This window comes from Lonchura striata, chromosome 5, assembly GCF_050655825.1.
Source record: "Lonchura striata isolate lonStrDom1 chromosome 5, ASM5065582v1, whole genome shotgun sequence".
Taxonomy (NCBI): Eukaryota; Metazoa; Chordata; class Aves; order Passeriformes; family Estrildidae; genus Lonchura; species Lonchura striata.
Window position 1 is genome coordinate 22,309,628 of NC_140707.1, and position 25,083 is coordinate 22,334,710.

At 46.4% G+C, this 25,083-nt stretch overlaps 1 protein-coding gene and 1 long non-coding RNA gene across 4 annotated transcripts in view; one reads left to right on the forward strand and one right to left on the reverse strand.

The window, feature by feature from the left end:
* Positions 1-24,589, forward strand: part of LOC146767295 (uncharacterized) — a 50,490-nt gene extending 25,901 nt beyond the window's left edge. The window contains exons 2-4 of one of the 3 annotated variants that reach the window (XR_014955546.1): positions 7,432-9,757; positions 11,215-11,369; positions 15,319-24,589. This is a non-coding gene — a long non-coding RNA (uncharacterized LOC146767295). Of the gene's footprint in view, positions 1-7,431; positions 11,370-15,318 lie in introns of all 3 variants that reach the window. The other 2 variants (XR_014955545.1, XR_014955547.1) reach the window with 2 other exon arrangements.
* Positions 18,520-25,083, reverse strand: part of SWAP70 (switching B cell complex subunit SWAP70) — a 35,746-nt gene continuing 29,182 nt past the window's right edge. Inside the window, exons 8-12 of the mRNA XM_021529474.4 lie at positions 24,437-24,544; positions 23,104-23,270; positions 22,171-22,369; positions 20,864-20,960; positions 18,520-20,541 (exon numbers count right to left, since the gene is read on the reverse strand). Coding sequence (XP_021385149.1) covers positions 20,432-20,541; positions 20,864-20,960; positions 22,171-22,369; positions 23,104-23,270; positions 24,437-24,544 — 681 coding nt within the window. The 3' untranslated portion in view covers positions 18,520-20,431. The remainder of the gene's footprint in view (positions 20,542-20,863; positions 20,961-22,170; positions 22,370-23,103; positions 23,271-24,436; positions 24,545-25,083) is intronic.

Here is a 25,083-nt window from a genome sequence, read left to right on the forward strand (position 1 = left end):
ATTTGAATCTTATCTATAATAGCCTCCTAGAGAGCCCACCAGAGACCTAGCTGATTTCACTGGTGACTCAGGCTGCTGTGTGCTTGCTGCCACGAGGCAAGGAGAAAGGCATGTCCCACAGCTGCAGGAGGCAGTGCTAGAGGTGCTGTGGCCCCAGTGAATAGGGCTGTACATGACAGCAGCTGAGGTTTGTGGCATGCTCTACCCATAGGCTCTCGCTGACATCCAGAGGAGCCTGTTCCTCCACATAGTGAACTGCTGCTATCACTATCCAGCCCAGAAACCAAAATGTTCACAAGTGGTGCAAGTCCATTGTCTAGTCTTTGCATTTGCTGAGCTGTAATGAGCATGGAAAGGCAGAGATTTGAATCTCACACGACAAGAAGTGTCAGGACTGGGGATTAATTCTCTGTGAAATAATTTTGGTGATGGGATGCTGCCAGGACGCCTGACTCTGCATTCTTCAGACACCCCAGATTCCCACAAACTGCAAGGAGAGGATGTGTAGGCCAGGAATGCAGCATGAACTTGTAAACTTTTCAGAGATATCTTAGCACCTTAGTGGGATGGTCTCAAGAGCCTGCTGTGCCAAAAAGGTGATCCTTCTAGGACTGGGGCCATTTCTAGAATGCTGGGCTTTAGTGAAGGGCACATTTTTATAACTGTCTCCTATAAAAGGCTAAATACCAGGTTAATTAGGCTTGACCGTGCTGACAGTGTCTTAATTAAATCACTGTGAACAATATCAGTGTTGCATAACTCTATTTCCATCAAAATTGCCAGAAATTAAGATATTTTCGTTGTTCCTTATAAGAGATGAAGGTCTGACAGCTTGTTCCCATTTCTAGATCTGCTGATTCATTATTTTGTCCATAATTCTGAGCTTTCTACTCCATTCCCATCTCTCTTTGGTTCTCTGTTCTGCTTGCTTAGCACTGACATTTTGGCTCGTTCATGCTGTACTGCGCCTTTCCTGTAACCCTCCTGTCCCTCCATCCAGCCCCAGAGGTACAAATGTACAGGATGGATCCTGCAAAACACCACCTACCACGAGCTTGTATCTGATGTACCTGGTGTCCAGCACCTGTTTTTTGGGTTGTTGTTGTTTTTTTTTGTTTGTTTGTTTTGGGGTTTTTTTTGTTTTTTTTGTTTTTTTTTTTTTTTTTTTTTTTTGTGAGTTTTTTTGTGGGTTTTTTTTGAGGCTGAGTCCCTGGGCAGAAGTCATTTAAGCAGAGTGGAAATCCAGCCTGAGCCAGAGCCGCTCGGGGATGCTGGCTATCCACATGACTCTTAGGTGCTGATTAACTGCTGGGTCTGTAAGGGTTAAAGGGAAATGCAATGCCTGGTCCTGCTGCCAGCCTCCTGCCTGTCTGTCTGTAAAAGGGGGGCACCTCCATGGCAGCCTTTGAGTCATGCCAGGAGCACAAGCCAGGGCGAAGCCTCTGCTCGCTGCACAAGCCCTGGGAGCAGCCTGCTGCCTTCTCCTTGTCGGTGCCTGTGCTCCCAGGCACACTGCAGCAGCTCCTAGCAGAGGTGAAGGCAAGAAATGCCCATATGAGTTTTGGAACTTCAGCCTGCTGAGCTCCTAGCCGGGGGACAGCAGCAGTGCATGCCTGTTGTCCCCTCCTGTCACCAGATATCTGGGGAGCCCCTGGTTTCTCAGCAGGGAGCAGGCACAAGTCTGGCTTTGTCTGGCCTTATGCCACCTGTGGGTCACCTCAGGATCAGGAAATTCCCAGCTGCTCCCCAAGACAGCCCAAATCTGGAAATGGTGCAAGGGGAACTTAACCTGGACTGGGATCTGGCCTGAAATCTCCTCTTCAACTCAAGAAAGAATTTGCTGTCTCTGTCTAAATGTTTTTGTCTATCTCTGCTTAAAAGCTTTAAATAATGGCATGAAACTACTCACACATCCCACACTGCAAAACATATGAACAGTGAGAGGAGCTGAGTGTCTTTAACAAGCTAGAGCACAACCAAAAAAGGCTTAAAACCCGTGATCAAACTTGGTAGCACACAGGAGCCACCAGCAGGTGATCACAAGGGTTGACTCAAGTTCTGCTTCCTCTTCTGCTTTCCTATCACTGTGCATCCGTGATCTCCAAGTTATTCATTCTCTGATGACTTAGGCTCCATCAAACCTTCAGCTCTTGTTGCTGCCATTTCAAGGAACATGTGGATCAAGTTCTCAGGATCTTGAAAGAGCCCCTGAGTCTTGAAATCTCATTTCTTAGGCTGCAGTTCCTCTTGTCTATTCTCTCCCTCTTGCCCTCTTGCTTTGTGCTCATACTCAGCCCTTGTGATGTAGAACGCAAATAAAAAGGTTTTGTGGGAGACTACCAGAAGATTGGAATCTTCTTATCTCTCATTCCAGACTTATCCTGAAATGACTCGTTCTTTCTTCTCTTTTTGTTTCACAATATAAGCATTTCACAGAGGAGGTGACATCTTTCAGTGCTTTAGCATTTCATCTCCCTATGTCTTCACATTTTTTCCACTTTCTCATCTGCATGTTACCAACTTAATTATGCTGCACAATGACTTTAAAAAGGCAAACTTTAACAAAGGCTAACGGGGATGTTTCTTGGCAGCTGGTCATTGTTTCGCCTTGGGCCCATAACTTTGCTTGCCACTCTCCACTGGGTGCAGAAGCTGTTCTTGTGTTTAAAGATAATTGCCCCCAGCAAGATTATATCATATTTTCTGTCTATGCTTTCAGGAGGGTTTAATGCTGTATAATCTGCTCATTATAACCACATCTCCAGACAATAGCAGGCTGCAGAATACAGCGTGATAAAGTGTTCACAAATCTTGTTTGTGTTCACTCCCTGTCATTATATTTAGGTTCTAATGGCTCAAGAGCACACAGAAATTTTATAAAAATGGGGCTCAAATTAATGGCTGCAGATGTACCCAGTTTTCTTCACCCACAGCCAAGGATGACATGGACTCTAGAAGGGGTGCATGATATTTTTCTGAATCAGTCTGTCAAAGCAGCATAAGAGCTTAACATCTTGCTATCTAATGATGCATATTGACTAATCATATTGATGTGACTGAACCAACCTTCAGTAAAAGCATTGGAGAATAACTGCAGCAGGTCCTATCTTCTCCAGGGAATTCCAGGTAAATTTCTGAAGCTCAGCATGTCCTGACTTTTTATGGCCCATTTTCCACAAGCAGTTCCATGATGCTCATTTCTTTTGCAGCAGAGTAATTTCTCGTGATTTACTTGCTTTTCTCTGAGCATGGCTGGTAGCTGGAGTAGTCAAATTCCATTCAAGACTGAGGAGAAGTGACTTTGCCTCAGTTTCCCGTCTTGTTAAAGATATAACTAATGTTTAAAGACTTGGGAAGTTGTGTTTCTTGAAAGACCAGTTCCTTTCAATTCCTGCATATATATTTGATTTCTGATTGCCACGTGTCAGTTAAGTCCTGAAAACATTATTTCCAAAACCATCTTTTGCAAGACTAGAAAGAATCTGATCTTGTCTCAAACTGTGCTCCTGGTTCCTAGAAATACTCTTGCTAAGAGATAAGGAATCTGATGTAACAATGGATGTCCCCTGGGTACTCTGGATTGAATGAAATCCTCCTTCTCTACCATGAGAGTGGTCGTAGAATAAAAATTCCAGATGGGCTAATCATAACACAAACATTTACTGAGGTTTAAAGCTGGGACATCTGGGAGAAGAACTATGGAGCAAAATGCTAAAGAGAAAAGGTGTATTCATCCTAACAGGGACAACTTTTACCCTGGAGTGGCCAGGGAAGTGCCATCTTCATTTGGCCAGCAATAATTAGCGGCAGGAATTCCCAGCCAGTCTACCCTTGGACTTGAAGGTGAGCTCATGAAGGTACTTACTGGGGGTCAGGAGGGGTCTCTTGGGGAGCCTTGTCCCTGGAGAATGGCACTGTGGAAATATCTGGTGCTTGGGTGAGGCTTTATAGTGACATCCCTTGTTTGTCTTCATTAATGTTTAAATTTATCATGTGGGGAATGGAGCCGACCTTGAGTTTGCTCTATGTGCCATCTACAGGTAGGGGGGAGAGAGAGGCTTCTCCTCCTGCTGAAACCATCCTCATGCTTTGTGTTTAATGTAAACAGTGTGTTTAGAAATGTATTGTCTGTGGCAGACCTGACATCACAACCAAATTCTTTAAAAGAAAATGTTTAGGGGGAATCGTGTGTCAGCTGCCTAGCGTTGAAATGTATGGAATGGAATTAAGCAAACCTTTTCTTAATTAAAAAATGAAAACGGATTCTGAACTTTATCTAAGGGTCACTTTGGGATGATTTTTAGACAGAAAAAATCTTGGCTTTCTGGCAGGACAGCTGTGAGGGAGTGTTCTATTCATTAGAACACAATTTGTCCAAGAAAATACGTTCCAAGTCCTAATCAATTTAGATGAAAACTTGCTGGACAGGGTTCAAGCAGGCCAGTTATGAGCCTTATAAAGCCAAACCCACATGTCTCAGTGGGCAGGAGGCAAGATAATCTTAGCTTACAATGGAATGTTTAAATGTATACAGCTAAGACACTGACATAGGCACAAGGGTTGGCTCTTTTGTGATGGGTTTTTTTTAACCCAGCACAAAGATGGGTTAGAATTTTTAAGAACTGGGATTTTTGAAGAGAGAGAATATCCCTTTAAGATATAATCACTCATGCTGAAAGGACTGTGGCCATATCCATCCTTTCCTGAGCATCTACAGAAAGATTTTTGGAAAAGATCAGCTTCCAAAGCACTGGGAATGGAGGTGTGCCTCTGAATAAAGGTCCTTGGCATCACAGGCTCCTGTGGAGTTTTAGAATTCCCAGCTGTATGAGGATATTTTTTTTTTAATGAGCTGCTTCAGCAGTGGAAATGGAGCAGTTTGGAGAAGCTGTTGCACAGGGAGCCCCTGGGAAGGTGACAGCATGCACAGCATTGTTCTTCTGTTAAATGCAGGCTCTTTATGATGACACATCGCTACTGAGCACAGAAAACCACAGCTCAACACACCCCCAGCCCTCCTGGGGTTAATGGTGACTATTTTAGGGTTTGCTTTTCTGTCATTCAGTTAATTTCTCCATTATTGCAGCTGGTAGCTTTAAAACAATGTATTTGCAGATCCTTGCAAATTCCCATAGGGATGAGATATACAACCTGAGCAGTCTTTAGCCTGGGGAATATTTAATTTCTTAATCTGAAATGGTTTTCTAACTTGCAGAGTCTTAGCTAAGGTTAATCTCCATCACAAACATGAATCAAGGGTGCCTTTCACAGTAAATTTCAATGTCTGGTAGAAAGCCACAGCAACAAGTTGTTCTCTGAAGTGCCAGTTCACATTCGCCTCTTCTCTAGTGGATCCTCTGCTCTTCTGCATCCATCGCTGGGAAGGGACAAACACAACATTTCTCTCCTGACTCTCTTCTGGCACTGGAAGGCCTTCACTGACTTCAGGGGGAGAAAACATTCTTTCTAACTGTACATGACCCTGTCTACACTGCAGGGCAGCCCCTCAATCCCAAACTTGTTACTCACCAGCCTTCTCCTATCCAAGGACTGAGACCTGAGCCAGGAGCTTTTCTCATCAACACTCCTGTAATTTCAGGGGGCAGTGAAACACCACTTCTGCCAGTCATCCTCCTGCTCCTTTGTCCAACACCACCACCCTGCACCTGCATCCCCCTCTTGACTCACAGAGGGATTTGCCAGCATGGCTGGGGCTGGATATGAAGGAGAAGGAGCATACAGTGCTGTTAAGCAACTTGTGGTTAAAGTCACAAACTCTAGAGACTTCTTGACTACTGTAAACGCCAGCGGCTCGTTGTCCCACAGCCTCTTCCTTCCTTCACGCCCCGCTCTGCCAAGTCAGCCACCTGAGACTCTGCTTATTGCTCTTGTTTTCCCTGGCTCTTCTCACTTGTTTACTTAAAAATCTCTTTCCCTCCCCTTCCTTCATTTGAATTTCTTGCAGGAGGGTCTTGTAAGGACACCTACTTTAATCAGAATTTCCCGGGAATTAATAGGCAGCTTTTTTTTTTGAGTTTTACATGCTCTGAAATAAAACTGTGATCATTTTTTCATTGCCCCTTCCCCGAACTCTGCTTTCAACAAATCTTCTTCTTATGGAAAGCTGTGGTTTTAAAGGCCCATTTTAAAAGGCAGACTCTGTTCCACGGAGAAGGAGGAGGAGGGGTACTTTGGATGCAGCAGGACAGCCTGTCACCCAAGGGAAAACAGCCGACATGCTGCTGAGGCTGGCTGCATACTTTTGTTTCAAAAAGCACTCCAGACTCAAACCACCTGTGAGTGAGTCTGGCTGACTGATTTAGTAGGGCCTAGAGCAGGGTGTCCTGTCAAAAGCCACGCTTATTTTCACAAAGGCAAATGAATCAGGTTTTATGTGGCAGGGTGACAGCTCGCTGGGACAGGCTCATTAGAGCTTTGTAAAAGCGAGAGAGAGGTGCAACTTTTCCCTCTCCAAACCCGGAGAATAGCCAGGCGTCCTATGGAAAAGTGACTCATAATGTCTGTGGTACATTCTGTTCATTCTGTTATAATAAACACGAGTGTTTGTTTGCTGAGTCCATCAGCATGCAGACCTAAACTCGATTAGGAGGGCGAGCTCCTCGGCCGCTGCCGGGCTCGCGTGTGCGCCGCTGTTTGCTCGCTTTGTTGTATAACAGCACCAGTCATGTCAGCCTGCCATTCCAAGAGGAAATAACAGCACTTCCCTCATTTCTTTCAAATCCATCCCAAATTTCTGTAAAAGACATCAAAGCAATTACTCTGATGCTTCCCGTGCTTTCCAAATGACTCATCTTCTAAAGAAATTGCTGGAAAATAAGGCGCAACCGAGGTTCCTTAATTCCAGGGTTTGAGACTTTTAAGAATCTCCTGGAAACAAGTCAAAATAAGAAGCCACAAACCCACCTTCTCATAAAACCCTTCTGCATGTTTTATATATTTCTCTGCTACCAGTTGGGGTTGGTTTCACGAGCTACACAGCCAGGAGATAAAGCAGGTTGTGAGTCCAGCTCCGTGACTGCAGAAGGTGAATTAGCTGGCCAAATGTGCTCATTGCTGCTGCTGTTGGAAGATGACTTTTAAACAGGATGCTGCTTGGCTGCATCTAGAGCTAGTAGTGAAATAAAGGATTGTCTGCTGGAAACAAGGGGACTTTGGGAAGGACTTTTCTATGCAGCATGAGCAGCAGTTTGGAAATCCGACTCTTGACCTGTTATAAGAATGGGCAAGGTGTCCAAAATTTTAAATGTTCACTGCATTTCTAAGAACTGTAGATGGGGCAGGAGGGATTGCTTCTGACTTCAGTGGGAAGAGTTGGAGATTGGACATAGGTTAGAAACTTGTTGGGCTATAGCTTGAAGCATTTCAGCTATTTCCATGGAATCACTTGCTAATTTCAATTGTCTAATGCAGGACTCCAGGCAGTGAAATTACTGCCCTGAAAAATCTGAAAGGAAGGGCTGAGGACAATGAACATCCCCTGCGTGGCTCTGGCAGGTAGGCATTCCCAGCTTCGGGGGTGCATGAAGCACCCTTAAGAGTGATCATTTTGCTGACTTTTTTTCTTCCACCTTTATCCACATGTGGAAGGAACAGTGGCATTGCCATTGCAGACTTTCTCATGCAAGAGGACCACACACCAAAAAACTTTGGGGTACCAAACTGCATAAGACTGCAGGTGAAATGGCTACTTCACTCCTCAGCCTGAACCTACCAGGGGTATTCATGCTGGAAGTAAAAACTCTTTTGCCTTTTTGCTCTGGCAAATTTCTGATGATACTTTTTGGGCTGTTTTCTGCCCTGATAATTTTTTTTTTTTCTCTGCAAGTTATCCAGTCACTGAAATCCATTCATCCTTTCCCTCAAAGTCTCCTCGTGCCATTGCTGAGGTGGGGAAGTTCTTCAGAGGCATGTGAGATGCTCTCAGTATGCACAAGCCAGCTCCAGGTCCCCAGAAAGAAGCAGAGAGGTCTCCCATCCCACAGGGAAGCAGCATCCAAAGGCTCTCCTCACCCACTGCAGTGTCCCAGCCTCTCTCTGTGAGTCACGCATCACAGGAGGGCTTATCTTGACCATAAGTGGGATGTTTAATAAACCTGAGGTTTTTAATCTTTAGATGTTCACAGCTGTTCACAAAAACATAAAATACAGTCCAACATGAGCAGCTACACGCTGGGAGAAAATATATATAGCATTGTACTTGATCAGGGGTCAGGATATCTCCATGGGTTCTTTGGCAGGAATGAGTGGTTGGCATTGTATTTTTCTAGATAAAATACAAGAAGTTTACCCAGTAATAGAGCCTGTTGAGTCTAGAGCAGCCTGCCTTCTTGTAACACCCCCTGCATGTCCATGCCTGTGTTGCAGGTGGAAATACCACATTTAAGAAGTGAGCGATGACTTAGAGGTCTTCACAACCTAAATTATTCTATGATTCTGAGATCACTGAGTTGAACTGACTTGATTTCTGCTTGGAAGCTGAGAACTGCTTTTTTTCCCTATCAGTGACTCTCTTCTTTCCATTGTGGAAATTGTCACCCTGTGACCCCACCACTGAAGGCATTATTTAATTTTTTTTTTTAACCTGCTGGTTGTATTTTTTAAACAGTTTTTTTTTTGTTTTGTTTTATGTGTGTGTGTGCTTAGACAAAAGCAGGCACTGTTGGAAGCTGCTGGTCTTTGCTCTGCTGGCTCCTGGTGAGGCATGGATGCATAAAGCTGTTTGGTATGTGCTGCTGCAAGAAATACATGTGCAAGCACGATCTGTGGGTGCAGGAGCATCTCCCAAGCAGCTCTAATGTTTGCTTTGCTGACAGTATTATTCCACTGAAGCAGCTTTCAGTTGCTTTCTACCTCAGCTTGTTTATCTGTAAAATGGAAATGGGGAACTTCCTCGAGAACTCAGAGCCATATTTTTAATTATTCATAGCTTTTGCATACCCTTGAGGTGAGTATAAGCTGTAAATCTCTGAAGCTGCATACCAACAATTCTGTGGTTTGAGCATCAGGGGAGCCCCTTTTCCACAGACACTGCTGTGCTCTCCTGGCTGTGTGCTTCATGGCAAGCCTGTGCTCAGCCTTGACATGCAGACCAAGCACTGGGACCCCGACCCCTTTCTGTGTGCAGAGCCAGGTGTTTTCCTGCAGAGCCTGTCCTGCTGGGGGCCGAGGGCTGAGCTGGGGAGGTGCCTGTGCTGTGCGCTCTGCGTTCGAGGTGCCGAAAGCGGCGTGTGGCACGCCTGGGCTCCACAATCTGCGGGGGCACGGGGCAGGGGTCCCCTCCCAGCACCAGCACAGCCCTTCCCTAAGCCCCAGCCACACTCTGCACCCCAGGGCCAAGCTCTGCCTGAGCTGTGGGCACACACAGTGCATCCCAAACATGACGGAAGGTTGCTCGGGTCACCCTGCGCTTTACCATCAGCTCCCTGGAGGCTGTGACATTTGAGCTTACACTGGCTGCCCCAGCACAGGGAGGTCAAACAAATTGAATTTCTCTTCTAATCAGCTGTCTATGGCTTTGATCCCTGTCCATTGGAGACCTTGTGTGTTTTAGCTGGAAGAAGACACGCCACGTTCCGGCCCCCTCCCGCAGCCGGGGAAGAGGTGATGCCCCGGCAAACGTGCGCTCGGCTGGAGAGCCACCACGGGAGCCTCTGGGGAGAAGGATCCCAGCTTCCCTGGGCCTTCCTCTTACAGAAGTTCATTCCTTCCTATTGTCTTTGCAAGCTCCAACAGAACGGTAAGCTGCAGTATAGAGAGGGGATATGTTCAATTTAAGCGGCGAGATTACGATGTTCCGAATAAAGCCATATTTATTAATAATTACCTCTCTGCCATGACTTTAAATTCAAGCAGCTGGACAGCCTCTGCTCTTTATTAATTTCCTTGGATCCTTGGCACGAAGCCCTCAATTCCTGTGATGTAATGGTATAAACAGTTGGCTCCTGACCGAGCTCCCACCCACAAGTTCTAAATTTGGAGCATGGCAAATTTCTGCAGATTCCAGAGACAGACTATGCTCAAAACGTGCTGATGCCTTCAGTCCCATCCTATTGCACCAAACAACAAGGTTGTGTGCTTTTTATAACGGGGATCATAAATATGACTCAGATGCACATGTTGTCTATGTAAGCACTTGGGGTTGGCTATCACTTTATGGCACTGGGAAGAAGCCAAGCCAAATAAAAATTGTTTTGAGTAAATATTACATTTCTAGAGCATGAATAAGTTTTCTGTGCAGCCAGCGTGTCACTAATGGGAATAAAGAAGACGGGGTGGGGGGAAGCAGTAACTAAATCACCCCTCTAAATACAGACAGTCTGCAGCAAGACCTGTTGTTTGGACTCGTCTGGGGTGTGATATCCCAGATAATTCATAGCAGGTCTCAGCAAGGCCACGAGAGATGGAAATAAAAATAGCTGTATAGCTCAGCGCCGTCCTGCTGCACGGCTCTCTTTTGGGTGGGATCTCCAGGAGTGGTATGTAAAACAGGCAAGCAGAGAACCCAGTGTCCTCCTCTCCCCGCTCCCAAATGTGCAGAGGCTCAAGCATGTGGATTGCTCCATGGAGATCGGTGTTGCTACTCACATGCTCAGCACTAAGCGTGTGCACATGTCTGTCCAGGATCCGGGCCAGAAGGAAGGATGAGTTTTATCATCCTGCAGTTTTGGGACCCCGGGGGATGTCTGCACTGCAGAACAGGGGAAAGAAGAAAATGAGCCCACGTGCAGCTCTGCATCCAGAAGGAAGCAGCTCCCTGGCAGCTCCGTGGGGCAGGGATGTGCCATCCCACCACCGGCACAGGGCTGGTTCCTCACAGCTGCTGGCTCTGCTCCAGCTCCTCCAGCAAGCTGAGAAGTCTCAGCATACCCCAAAATCCCAATGACTCCTGCCCTTGAGCAGTACTCAGGGAACAGCTTATGAAGTGCTTCACGTATCTGAAATGTAAAGGGATTTTAAAAAAAAAAAAGCTCTTTCTGCAAGAACTTTCCAGGAAACATTCCCTGATAAAAGGAGTCCTCACATCTTTAAAAAATAATAGCCAGGGAAAAATTACAAGTGAGAGTCTAGCTTTGAAAATCATTAATGCCTTTCCCATTTTCCTGATGGGCATGTGCATTCCTTCCTGTTGCACCTGTGAGCTTCTACATGTCAGATAAGTGTTTTCCTGAGCTTTGTTGTCTTCTTTTTTTTTAGGCTTCTTTCAGATAGCAGGCAGAAAACCTGTTTTTAAAAGAGGAGCTCAGACAGGAAGCAGCAATGTTCCAGGAGGATTTCTGAGTCAAGCAACTGGCTTCTTGAAGTGTGACTTTCAAAGATCCCTAAAACCATTGGCTGCACAGATGGAGCAGGTGAGCGGGGAGGTGTTGAGAGCCCTCGACATTCCCATGTCCCAGCTGTCCCTATCAGAAGCTTTTGAAGAACTTTTCTGTGCAGTGGGCTGGACTGGGGCTTGCAGACAGAATGTTTGCAGGGCTGTGAGCCCTGCAATAACCACAGCAGCCTTGACGTCAACAGACCTGTACCTCCAGGGATTAGTGCTGAGAAATCAGGGCCGGTTTGCCCAGCTAAGGCGGTTTTGACTGTTTGAAGGATCTGGGTGATAAGTCTTTTTTCCATGCTTTGAGTGCTGCCAGTGGTCATTTTCTGCCAGCAGAGCAGCCCAAACAGTGTACGTGGGGCTGGCTCCCTCCCCTCTGTAATGCGTTTTACAATTTGGAGAAACTTTGTAACACAAGAAAGTGTTTTTACATATTAGAGCTTCTAAATTGTTAGAACAGTTGGAAAATCCTAATTGCCTTTAAAAGTCAAGAAAAAAAAAAACAGCAAAGAAAATATTTTGGATTGCAGAATTAACAAAACTGGGAGCTGAAGTTCAGTTTCCTGGACCAAAAATTTATTCAGGGAGTCCTGTCATACTTGTGACTTTAAAACAAATACTTGAACCTTCAACAAGGGATTTGCACCTACCCCATACTTGCTCTGAGATGCAGAGCTTAAGCTCTGAAAACTCTCCAGAGGTGCATTGTTGAGGTTGGTCATGTTTAGATTTACCCCAGAGTGTTGTCAGGGCTCCACATGCACAGAGGAGGGGAAAACCTACCTGGAATTGATTCAGCAGCTTGAATGAGATGACAAAAGAGGGCTTGGCTAGAGTGCTGGCCTAATTTCCATGAAACTTTGGGGGTAGATGAGTGGTGATTTAACTCCAGTTAATTAGAGGCTAAAGGCTGCTTCAATTTGTGGTTGTTACCCAAGAGCTCCAAGGAGGTTTTCTCGCTGACAGGGATCAGGAATAAAGGTGGAGGAGCTGGAGGTGACACTGCAAGGGGCTGGCAGGGGCTGATGCCACGGAGCTCTGGTATTGCCCTGGTATAATTTGTGTTTTCCAGGCCTCACTCAGCAAGCTCTGATGTGCACCTGGTGAGCACAGGTTCAGAGTATCACTTAATGAACCCTCATTTCGGGGACAGTTTACTGCTTTGCAGATGTCTGTGTGCTTTTTTAATGGGTAAAGATCACCCATCTTTCATCAATGCCCAGCAGAGGCACAAGGAGGTTAAGGGACCTGACGAAGGTGATAGCAAGTCAAATTGTTTGGAATTTTGTAGCTCTGGAAGATCATCTTTCTAAAACAGGAAACCCTCTCAGGAGTAGTAGGTTTTCATTAAAACAACAGTTCAAACCTGTCGATCTTGATCTATCAGGAAAAAGAGGAATGTAGAAAATGTGAGAGTTAGCTTAGCCTCTCTTAAACTAAACCACCAGGTTCACGTTCCTATGGAGAAACAAATACCCTGCAGGCATCATGGTGTCTTTGATTTATTTTTGGAAGTTGAAAACTCCCCCTCTTGGTGTCTGAGCTAAGAAAAAAACAAGGATTTTTTGAGCCAACAAAAGTTTCTGGAGGGGGGAAAAACCTCCAGTCCCACTTCTCAAGGGCTTATGACACGAGTAGTTGAGCTAAGGTAATACAACTTAGCCTCCCCTATATTTCAAAATTGGGTTAAAGTTCCTAAGGCACTGAGGGAAAATGTTACTCAACAGAGTAATGACTCTCTAATTGGCGTGTCAGGCCTTGGCAGCGGCGGGTGCAGCCGCTGGTTTCAGTCCCCCGAGCAGCTCGGGGTGACCAGCGTGTCCCAAGGGGGAGCGGGCATCGCGGCTGCCCACCCTGGGGTGAGCCCCCGAGCTGCGGTGTCCAGCTGTGCTGTCATCCTCTGTGCCCGGCCCTCTCCCTCCCTCCCCGGGAGCCGGCACAGCCCCGGGCAGAGGTTTTGGCCGCTGTTGGGTGTGGGTTTGTGGCGGAGCAGCAGCGGTGCGGTGCTGCACGTACACGAGTGACGCGGCTCGGAGCGTGGGGCCGGCCCCGTGGAACCCCCGCGCGGAGCCGCATCCCCGGGCGGGATCCGCACATGTGATTCATTAGGAGCCTGCCGAGCGGGGCCGTGCTCCCGGCCTCTCCGGGGCCGTGCGGCGGTGTCCGGCTGCCATCTGCTGTCCGGCGCCCGGGGGGGCCCGCTCATCCCCCGCGCATCCCCCGCGCATCCCCCGAGCATCCCCCGCGCATCCCCCGCGCATCCCCCGCTCATCCCCCGCTCATCCCCCGCGCATCCCCCGCGCATCCCCCGCGCATCCCCCGCGCATCCCCCGCTCATCCCCCGCGCATTCCCCGCGCATCCCCCGCTCATCCCCCGCGCATCCCCCGCGCATCCCCCGCGCATCCCCCGCTCATCCCCCGCGCATTCCCCGCGCATCCCCCGCGCATCCCCCGCGCATCCCCCGCGCATCCCCCGCCACGGCGGCCGGCGACAGCGCGGCCCGAGTGCCATCCCCTGGGCTGCGGCCAAGCCGTGAGCAAATGCTGCCCAGACTCTCGGGGCCCCCCGCCACGGTATCTCCCGCATTCCTGCGGCAGATCTGGTATTCCTTATTGTTCTCCCCGTCTCTGGGGGAGCCGCTGCCCGGCCGGCCTGCCGGGGCAGGAGCTGGCGGAGCCCTGGGCTGCGGGTCCCACGACTCGCCGGGGGCTTTGGAAAAATCGTGTCAGTCTTCTCACCCTGCTTCGGCATGTAGGGGCTTGGGGCTGGTCAGGAGGGGCGAGATGAAAATGAGAAAAGAATGGGAAGCTGGAAGAGCAGCAGCGGCTGTGCAGCTCCGCTGCCCTGGAGGGGCTGTGGGCTCAGCAGACGCTCCCTGGACCGGCAGAGGCTGCCCGGGCTCGGCGCTGCCCCGGGAGCTCGCTGTGCCAGCACACAGCACCCAGCACCCGGCACACAGCACCCAGTATCCAGCACACAGCACCCAGCACACAGCACCCAGCACACAGCACCCGGCACCCAGCACACAGCACCCAGCACCCCGAGTTTGCCTGCAGCCCAGGGACACCAGTGGCAAGGAGTGCTCAGAGCCGGGCAAGGGCACAGCAGAGCTGCCTCGGAGCTGCGCAGGGCTGGTCCCTGGCTGATGGGTGCCCAGCACGGGTGCCCAGCACCTGGTGGTGTTTCCTTGTCCCCTTCCCCTCTGGTAGGCTGGTTCTCATACCCCATGCCTGCACCCTTCCTTGAAGTATGATTTCAAGGAATACATCCTCTGGATTGTCTCTTGTAGCAGGAAGGATTTGCTGGCTGGAGGTGGCTGAGAGCAGCTATGGGCTTGGCACTTGCCATCTGTAATGGTGACAGTGTGGAGTGCGTGCTGGAGCACAGGCAGGTGACTTTCTTTTGCCACAGCAGCCACGGGCAGTTGTCATGTGAGACCAGCCTTGGCGTGTTGGTTGTTTTGGACGAGCCATCTCCCCAGGAAGCTCCATGGGTCAACAGAAACCCTCGTGCATCCTTCACAGGCAGGCAATGGCCATCTAAAGCAAACCAGCAAACACAGAAAGTGCCACCTCCATCCCCACAGGGAGCAGTGACACAACACTCAGCTTTTGGTGGCAGCATGGGTGGGAGCAGGCTGTACCCTGCTCCCATTATTTCCCACCTCCTGTCTGGGAATAAGCAGTCCATGGCCACATGGATCTTTCTGGCAGGGAGGAAAGCCTGGCTGGAAAATGGAGCACGCTCTACCCTCACAGAGAGATGTGGTGGTTGACTTCATGGCTTGGAGAGACTAAATGGCCCAAAGTGCCACTAGCCAAGGAAATGGTTCAGAGAACACAACTTTGCAGGGCTCCAAATGCAAAAATTCAGCCCCAGTGTGAGAGGGACTTTTTGAAAATGTCTAAGCAAAGTCTGACCATAAATAAGTTTTTTAAGTGTGGTTTGTTTTGTTAGGTTTTTTTTCTTTTTTACTCAGGACTGAGGAACCAGCGCCCCAGAGGACCTGCATGTCCCCCGCACTTGCACCTTGAGTCATGATTGAGCTGCACAAGCCTCTTTAGAGTGAGAAATCTCCATGCTGAGGTAGGCATTGAAACAGCTAATTTATGTCAACACCAAGTCCAGGCTGCTTTTGCAACTGTCTCATGTCTGTGCCTGAGCCTGAGCTTTCAATCCCATCTGAGATATCAAGGTGTGCTCAAGAATAACGTAACAACAAGAGTGACAGCAGGTGAGTGTTTGCATGAAGACATTGTTGTACCTGGATCCTGTTAAAGGCCTTTGTCTGCTGCAGCCACAGCAAGCAGCTCTATTAATTAGCAATTACTTTAACAACTGTGTGCAAAGCTGGTGCTACATCAAGCCCCTTTGGTAGGCAGAAGAGTGATGTGAGCTATGAGCATTAGTGTAGAGTAGAAAGGGTTTTGCTTTTGTTTTTTTTTTTTGTTTTTTTTTTTTTTTGTAGTTTTATTAATTAAGGAATTTAAAGTAATGGTTGATGGGGAGAAGTGAGTGCATTTGTGCTGGAGATCGTGATTTTTTTTTTCTTGTCATCAATATTCAGTTCAGTCTGCCATGGACTTTCCTCTGACCCTGCTGGTGATATCCTTTTACATTTCCTCTGTCAATTAGGCTAAAATATGAGGAAAAAGGCAAGAGAAGGGCTCTTGTCAAGTGGTTCTTCCAGGATTGTGCACACAGGTGTTAAAACCTGCCTCATTAAATCTCCCTCTCACAGCCTTTCCATGTTTCCAATTTAACTGTTCTGCATCACACCATTCCAATTTTAATTTCTTCCGGAGGTGAGATGCAGCTACATTTGTCAAATATAATTTCATCTTATTTGTTAAAACAACCACTGGCCTTTCCCTTTTTGAGAAGGATTTTGACACGCCCAGGAAGCCAGTCAAGACAGTGCTTTTCTGCACTTTTCAGTCCTGCCATTTCCAGGCAGTCGGAGCTCACAGTTAAAGGTGTGGAAACCACAGTAACCTCTAAATTCACGAAGTGTCGCCAAGTTTCTGTTTGCACTTTATTTTGGCCCTCAGGGCCACATGAGGTGGTACCCTCTCCTCACACACCGTGCGTGGCTGGAAGGGAAGAGCCCGAGCCCTGCTCCCAAAAGGGGAGTACGTGATGCTGAGCACATCCTCGGCGCGCTCCTGCAGCCTCGGGGCAAAGGCTGTTTGCAGGGAAGTACTTCCCTCGCTCTAATTAAATACGTCTGAATTAGTTCACAAGCCCGTGGTGACAAAAAAAAAAAAAATTCCCCCTAGGCTGACGGGGTGTCTGTGGGCACCCTGAGCTGGCAGAGGAGCCCAGCGGGCTCCTGGAGCAGGGACGGAGCTGCGGCACGGCAGGGAGGTGGCGGCAGGGCGCTTTTCCCAGGCTCCCGCCGCCGGCAGGGGAAGCAGCGCCAGGGCGGCTGTCCCGGGACACCTCCGGAGCCGGGAACACCGCGGGATCTCCGCCGAGGGACGCGGGGCTGGGCCACCACGAGGTGGCAGCCGGAGCCCGGCGATGAGGCAGCCCCGGCGCGCCCCGGTCCCGGCGGGGACAGCCGGAGCTGCCGCAGTGACCCCGAAGGATTTGGTTAAAAAAAAAAAAAAAAAAAAAAAAAAACCAAACCCAAAACCAACAAAAACCAAACAAAAAAACCCCACGAAAAACAAAACAAAAGCAGAGAGAGTCACTTATCAACATACAATTATCAAGTAACCAGCAAGTAATGCCATTCTCAGAGGACAAGTGTATGACACACCTGCCGCCCTCCAGCACCTCTTCCTTTGGGAACAAATAATGGCCTCTTGCCTCGAAGCAGATATCCCCTTTCCTGGCTCTGCACTGGTTTGCTCAAAATTTGTTTACGTAGCTGCTTCACGTATTTGAGATTAAAATCAGAGCAGTTGTTTTCGGTTCGCTTTCACTGAGGGGATGGTGCAGATCTCGTTCCAGATGTTCTGCATGACCGAGACAGAGGATCCCAGGATGGCCGGGTTGGAAGGGACCTTGATGATCACCTGCTTCCAATCCCCCTGCCATTAACAGGGCCAAACAGGTGCTTCTTTTGGACCTTAATGATCACCTGCTTCCAATTCCCCACCTGCCCAGATACAGATTCTGTCCTAGGACACTGTTCCTTTCCTCTGCAGGGGCTTTGCTTCTGGGGCTGTTCATGCAGGACCGTGAAATGAGCAGGAGTAAGATGAGCTGCTGGAAGCCAGCCTGTTTGGGAATGTGTGATCCAGTGAGCATGGCTCATCAATCAGCTCCATAAAATGGTTACAAAGAAAAAAAAAAAAAAAAAAACAAAGAAAACTCCTAAACCAAACCCCATCCTGTTTTTAGAGGGAACAGCACGGTACTGGGGTTGTGGTTCGCAGGTCTGTTCCAGCAGCAGCAGGTAAATGAAACCTCAGTCTGGCAGACAAGTGGGCTGAGCCCTCCAGTGAATTTCCTAAGGGTTCAGGAACAGCAGCCACAGCTTTCCCCTGGCCTCTGTGAAAGCTGAGGTGTAGTTAGGGCATCCCTAATCCCAGTTCAGCAGGGATGTCCTGACCATGAGCAGGCTCGTTGGTCTGTGGGCCAGCAGAGCAGTACCCCCAGCCCAGCGGGATGCAGACTGCCATGCTCCCCAATCCATCAGCTGGGTGACCCAGGGCTCTGTGCTCCCTGGGGCTGCTGCTCAGTGTCGCTCTAAGGGGCACATTCTCAAGGGGCATTTTTGCTCAGCATGCAAATGGTTTGATTTTTAAACCAACCACTCCCCCCAGCTTTACTGAGCAAGGCTTCACACAAAGCTTTTTTGTCAGAGCAAGCAGGGACCACGAAACTAAAAGGAACGTTATCTCACTTCCTCTTCTGCCAGCCAGCCGGACAGACAGACAGGGCTGACACACTGTGAGAGGCTGCTGTGTGTCTGTCCTCAGCTCTCTGCTGAGCCTGCTCTGCCCTTGCCCCAGGCTGCAGCAAGGAGTACTGAATATGAATATTTAAGAGCAGAAGTGCTGCTAAAACAAAGTCTATTTCTGTTATCATGTGATCACCACATTTATTATGCCTTTAACATGCCACTGATCTGACCACTAAACTTCCATGCAACACTCGCTGGATTTTGAATTCCAATAGGTCAAAAGAAACCCAGGCAGTAAGACATCCATTAATTCCAAAATGTAAATGACTTTACATTACTTTATTAAACAGCTATTTCTAAAGAACAGTAAAAAATATGAAAACATGCATCATTTGGTGTTCGTAAAAAAACATTGTCCAAAATAAAGACTGTTAGAAAAATTAAACAAGTTTAGCCCGAATACCCCTTCTGCTCTCCACATAAGATGTTTGGTAGCTACAAATACTGTTCCAGCTCCTTTAGCAAAGTTTAACCTTGTGTACATTAGTAATTCTATTACAGGTGGTTGGGTTTTTTATTCACATTGCTCCTGTTAACGTGATCAATTTAAAAAATGCACTGCTATCAAGTTTAAGAACTACTGTTTTCCTGTACAGTGAGTATAAATAGGAAGATCCTGGATTTTCCTGCCATTTTAATCAGCACTCAGTTTACTGAAACATTAAAGATTTCAATTAGTATAAAGATAAAACTAGAACATAAATGTCTGATAAGATTCAGTATTTGAGTGAGTCTTAGTTAATAGGCAAATAAAATGCTATTTATGATTCCAAATCTGGACACCACTTCTGTACAGCTTCTGCTCTTCCAAGACCCAAGATTCACAGTGCTGCACACCAAGGCACTGCTTATCCTCCTGAAAAAATTCACTTCTTATTTACTAGAAATAATTTAACTTGCAGCTGAACGGACAAGCAGGTGAGGGATGGATGGCCAGGGTGCAGTCAGAGCTGCTCACAAGCCTCTCCAGTGGGCACCTGCTCCTCGAGGGGGCATCTCAAAATGTCTGTACAAGTTGGCAGGAATCCTGTTTTACTGAGCAATGCTGGTGTGGGAGATCTGCAAGCAAAGTCACAGCCATGTTCCTATTCCCTACAGGAACAGAAATAACTGACTTTGTCCCAGGAGAGAATGGTAAGGCACAACAGCAGGCTCTTTGGGAAGCCTTGGTACTAGAAAGACTGAAGTTATTTTATTGACAGGAATTACTTTTTTTTCCTAAAGCACTATCACTACACATTTATAATTTCTATTTTAAAAAACTCTTACATTTTTAAAATCTGGTCTCCAATTGAAAGTAAGACAGAAGTGCCACATCTAAAAATGATGGGATGTTATTATCGGATTTCTTGCACAAAAACAGCCTTGACACAGAGGCTGCCCTGTGTGTGCTACCACCTTCCATTGATCTGCTTCAGAAATCTGTGAGCCAAAACATCATCTTTTAAACTATGAAGAGAACTCTTAAGGCTTAATTTAGCACTTCTCTAGTATAAGACAGTACAAAAACAGTCTTGCACAACTGCTTTTTCCAAATGTCTTACAGCAGTGTTTTCTATATGCCTATCTCCAGTTCTTTTGCTTGGATTCCTGCAAAGAGAGGGAAACAGGACACCAAATCCAAGCAGGCAGCAGGCACCCACTGATGCCAGCCCCCCTTGCCAAGGGAATGTGTCTGAGCACTAAGCACTGTACAGAGAGCAACAGAGGGACAGAGCAAAAGTCAAAGGAGGAAGGAAAAGTAATGCTCCATCTCAGAGCTGGACACAACCTCCAGGACTGATTAATCCTGGGTTGAAATTATACCAAACTGAACCAGCAGAACAACTGCTTCCCTCACCTTCTGGAATGAAAGTGATGCTGCCTGGCTGGTTAGCTGCTGTCAGGTTGTTACAGGCTAGTACAGGAACAACTCTGGCTGTCACAAGCTACGTTTCAATACAAACTTTCAGTTGCAAAGTCTTGGAAAAGTGAGAGAAAACAGCACGTCCTGTCAGACTCCACCCACTGGAATGGCTGAGCTCTGAGCAGACCCTCCAGCGTGGTAAAACAGCATTTCTGAGCAGAAAGGCCCAACCTGCTGAGCAAACTAAACTTTGTAAGCAAGAGGCTGCTCTGTGCAAAGCAGAACGAGGGAGGTGGGCTCCTGTTCCAGGCCACGTGTCAGCTGCCACTGTCACTCTGAAGTGGCTTTCTTCCCTTTCCAGCTCCTTTGTCTTTCCTCCAATTCAGCTTCAGTGAAGGCAGCTGGGCCCCAGTTTGTGATTAAGTGAGGATTCTTGCAGCCTAGAAGGCAGAGAGCAAGACCTGAGACAGGCAGTTCTGACAGGGAGATCACACTCCCACAATGCAGCGTTCAGGCTGATCCTTGCTTTGTTTTAGACATAAAAGAAACAAACAATAATGATAATAAAATCATTATAGTAGGGCCAATAGAGGTAAAAACTTTGAAGTTCCCATCAGCAGTTGTCACAAAGGGTGATATTTATAGGCTACTGTGAAACCACTAAACTACAGGAAAAGGCAGACTTCAGTAAACCACCAAGTGATATAAGTGCATGAGACAGAATAAATACATATTTTTGTAACTCTTCCATTGATAACTCACCTGGCTCTATTAGTCGAATCAATCCCTCATGATGAGCTACTTTATCTTTCCAACTCTTGGTGTTGTTAGCTGCTGTTTCCAACTTCTTCTTAACCTCCTGAAATAAGACAGAGCCCACTTGAAAACAACAGCTTTACTCTGTTTTTATATAAAGGTACAACACCTTTTAAACCAAAAGCCAGAACAGAATCCCAAAATAATAAGGTTTTATGATAATCTGTAGCTGTGTAATGAAGCTAGTCTTCATTCTTCAGCCTAGTCTTTTGGGCAATTCTAAATGGAAGGCTAGAATGTGTAATTATTTTGAAAATAATTTTTGTGGGGGTTTTTTTTGTGTGGTTTTAGATGTCTATTGTATTCAGCAATTCCTCTGGAGTAGTAAATGACGCTTCCCATACAAAAAGCCTGAGATGTCACCTGAAAAAAGAGTCAAGTATTAGCCAGAAGCAATCTTGCGTGCCGTGAGATGTAATACCACCCTGGGAAGTTGTAAAGTGGCCACACTACCCCAGCTGGGCCCTTGCTTGCAGCATTTGTGCTCTGTGCCAAGCTTGTCCTTCAGAGCTCACCCCATAAACACCCTCCCCTGTCAAACACAAACCCAGCCAGGCTTTCTTTCCTGACCTAAATAAATGCAGGATCAACACCTCTCCAGCCCTGGAAAGTGTGCAGCACTTCAGCCTCTGTACTTGCTGGATTCTGGCTCTTATTTCTTCCATGAACAGTTACTGACCTTCCCCAAAAACACTCAGCAGAGCAGAGAGCAGGTCTGGCTTTTGGGACACGAGGCAGTGCTGCACACTGAAGATCTGAGCTAATTCCTACCTATCCTCAACCTCCATGCAGTGCTTAAACACATTTTTGAGGAGTAGGTGTCTACAGTAACACATTGACTTTTCATCTGTAGAAGACAATACTATGCCATGAGATCATCAAAATACTGCAGGAATTACCACCTCAGAAGCAAAATGCACCCAGTTATGGCAGCAGTGGGACTGCTGTAGAAGAAAAATGTACAGAGTATTTCAGGATGTGACTGAGCTGGTCTGCATGCAAATTGCAACAAAAATAAATAAAAGAGGTTCAGAGGTGTGTCTGAAACAGATCCTCTTCTCAAAAGTATCTTCTAGTCTAGAAACAGAGTAAAAACTAGAAAAAAAAAAAAAAAAAAGAAAAAAACAACCAACCCAACTATCCTACCTATTATGACTTTTGTGCCATACTAACCCTTAAAGAAGCACAATACTGAAGAACTTCAAATTCAATCTATGGGTAAGGATGAGAGGTTGATGACCAGAGCAGCTCACCTCATACTGCTCAAGAGCCTCCTTCCTTTCCAATTCAAGTTGTTTCAGTTGCTCCATGGCCACTTGAAGAGCCTGTTCCTTCATCATTCTCTGGTTTTCCAGCTCTTGCTTCTCTGCTTCTGTCATCTGAATGGTCTGTTGCTGCTGCAAATGCCATTTTTCCAGTTCAGCCCTCTTTGCTGTCTCCTCTTCCAGCAATCTGCAATGGGGATTGTGATGGTAAATGCACTTTAATGTAAGTTGTATCTATGCAGGGAAGCCAAATTAATTAATTTTTTTTTTTTAATGGAAAGAGAATATTGTTTTTAAAAAAGCTTGGGAAGCAGGGAAAAAGTTATTGTTTGTTGACTTGCCTTCAGTGTCATGTCAGCAGTGCAAGCAGTCTGACTGTTACAAAGAGCTATTCAGAAAATGTAGTCAATAATACAAATACACAACGCAAAGCCCCAGAAGAAACAGGCATGCATAAGTTATCTTCATTGTCTCAGAAGGACTAAGTAATATGAAGAAAAAACCCTCACTCCACAAAGCCCCTGTAAGAGGAAATTTAACCCTTTATCATTCCAGTTTAAACCTGTGATAAAATACAGCAGAAAGTAATTTTTACAGATACTGCTTTATAAAATAAACAGCTGAAAAGCCTGTACAGAGTGATCTCAGTTTTTCACATGCTGACATGCACAACACTTGATGGAAAAATAAATGCACCTGCTTTTCCAAAACTCCTGAGCTTGCCCTCTGCTAAAGGCTAATCAGACGTATTTTAAAAATCATCAACAGCAGATTCAGCCTTCATAACTTAAGGAAAAATAAAATCTGTCCTGTGTTTGAAGGCCCATTCCAAGAGGCAAGCAGTCATTAGTAGCAGGGCACAGGTACTCACACTGTTGGCAGGGGGAACTGAAACACTTTTCCACCTGGCCAAAGCCATACCTGGCCTGAAGTTTCCTCACAGTCTCTTCATCTTGACGTGCCTGTTTCTCATCCTCCAATGCCTCCTGTAGCTGTTTATACATTTCTTCCAGTTCACGTACTCTTTGTAAATACTGTTCCAGTTCAGATGATTTCTGAGCAACCTGCTCTTCCATTTTTTGTCTTACCTAGCAGGATAAATTTGGGACACATGGGCTACCATTCAACTCAAGTTTCCAATTTTTAAAGGAATTGCCAGGTTTCCCTCAGGCTGTGTTTTCAAAGACAAACTTTTTCCTGCTGACTGTAGAGCAGAACTGATAAAATTGAGGCTAGATCTGCAGATGTGGAACTAAGAGCATTTAAAAAAATAAATAATTACACAGGCTACTTATAATGACCTACTTCCTGCAGCACAGGATTTCTACTGGGGTTCAAACCTAACTTCAGTCAGCTTGATCTTGTTGCTTAGTTTGCAATACACAGCTGAAGGAAGAGAAGGGTTGTAGAGAGGCCAGACATGAAGGTCAGGCTGCTTTAATGGCACTGTTTTCACTCCCCCCTTGGCAGCAGTGTATCTCACACACTTCTGTCTCTGGATGAAGGCACAGACTGGATAAAGGGGGCTGGCATGTCCTGCCCCATTGGTCTTCAGGCTGCTCCCCTCAGCTGACCCAAATCCCAGTGACCCGGAAAGGGACTGTATTCAGGAATTCATGCTCAGCCCATAAAGCAGCACTGTGTGCATTAATGTCCTGAGATGTCCCATCACACCACTTTTTCTACTTCTTTTCCCCAACTAACAGAACAACCTGACAAAGCCCCTGAAGACTGAAAATCAGTTCTTTGGGGAATCCTCAGTGTAGCTGAATAGTAACCGTATTGTAAAGCAGCAATATTTCTTTATTTTTTTATATTTGTGTGTGTGTATAACTGTAAAAGAACACACAGCATAAAAAACCAATAGTTCTAGGAACACATAAAATGCATTTTGATTATGTCTGATTCATTTTGCTTATTCATACAGCAAGTACTGGCCTCAGGTTCTCTATCTCTGAAAACTGCAAGGAGAACTTCAGTCTGCATTTATCCTTCAAACAGTCTATTTTCCCCCAATTTTCCAATCATATTTAAACCTTGAATGTTGTACAAATTGTAGCCAAGCTGATCCAGTATTTGAATTCACCAGTAAAAATATTTTAATCCCACATCTCAAATAAATGCAACAGATTCCATTCTCCAGCCTCCTGCAAAATCTGTAGAATCCTTTCAGTGGCTGTCTGTGAGGGAAACCCTTGCTGAACACGTGGCTCCCTATGTGTAATAGCAGCAAAACCCCTCGTGCACTACTCACCATTTTTTCTCTCTCCAGCTCCAAACTGAAGCGATCTTGTAATTCAACTTGAGTCTGAAGCCTTTTCTTCTCCTCCTCAGCAGCACGAGCAGCTGCTGCTTCCAGTTGCTGGAAAAGAAGGGTGGGGGATAGGGGAAAGAAGAAAAAAAACAATTAATCAAAACTAAATTATTTTGAGGGAACGGAGCTTTATTTAACACTTTTTGGTTAAAAAAAAATTTAGGAAGCCTTCAAAAGCATCTAAGCATCAGTTTGGATTTTTTTAATGTCTGAGATTATTCACAGCCTTTAAACATAATTTACTATCTTGATTGTTTGCAAGGCAATTTTAAATTTATCAATGAAAAGGTGAAGGTCACCTGACTATCTCCAAGTTTGCTGAGTCCTGCTTTGCTCAAGTGATAGAAATCACTGTATTTCCTCCTCTACCTCAACAGGATAGAAAACTATCACAAAAAACCACATCTCAGGCAGGACTGCCTAGGACTTCCAATAGGGACAACATGCCAGCAAGCACAGACTTCATATAGAAACAGAAATGAGAAGCACTGAATTGCCATGGGAAAGCAGAAGTGTCAGGAACTTTGACTAGAATAAGTGATTGTCCTATTGTGAATCATCTCTCTAACATCCCCTAAACTGCCAAG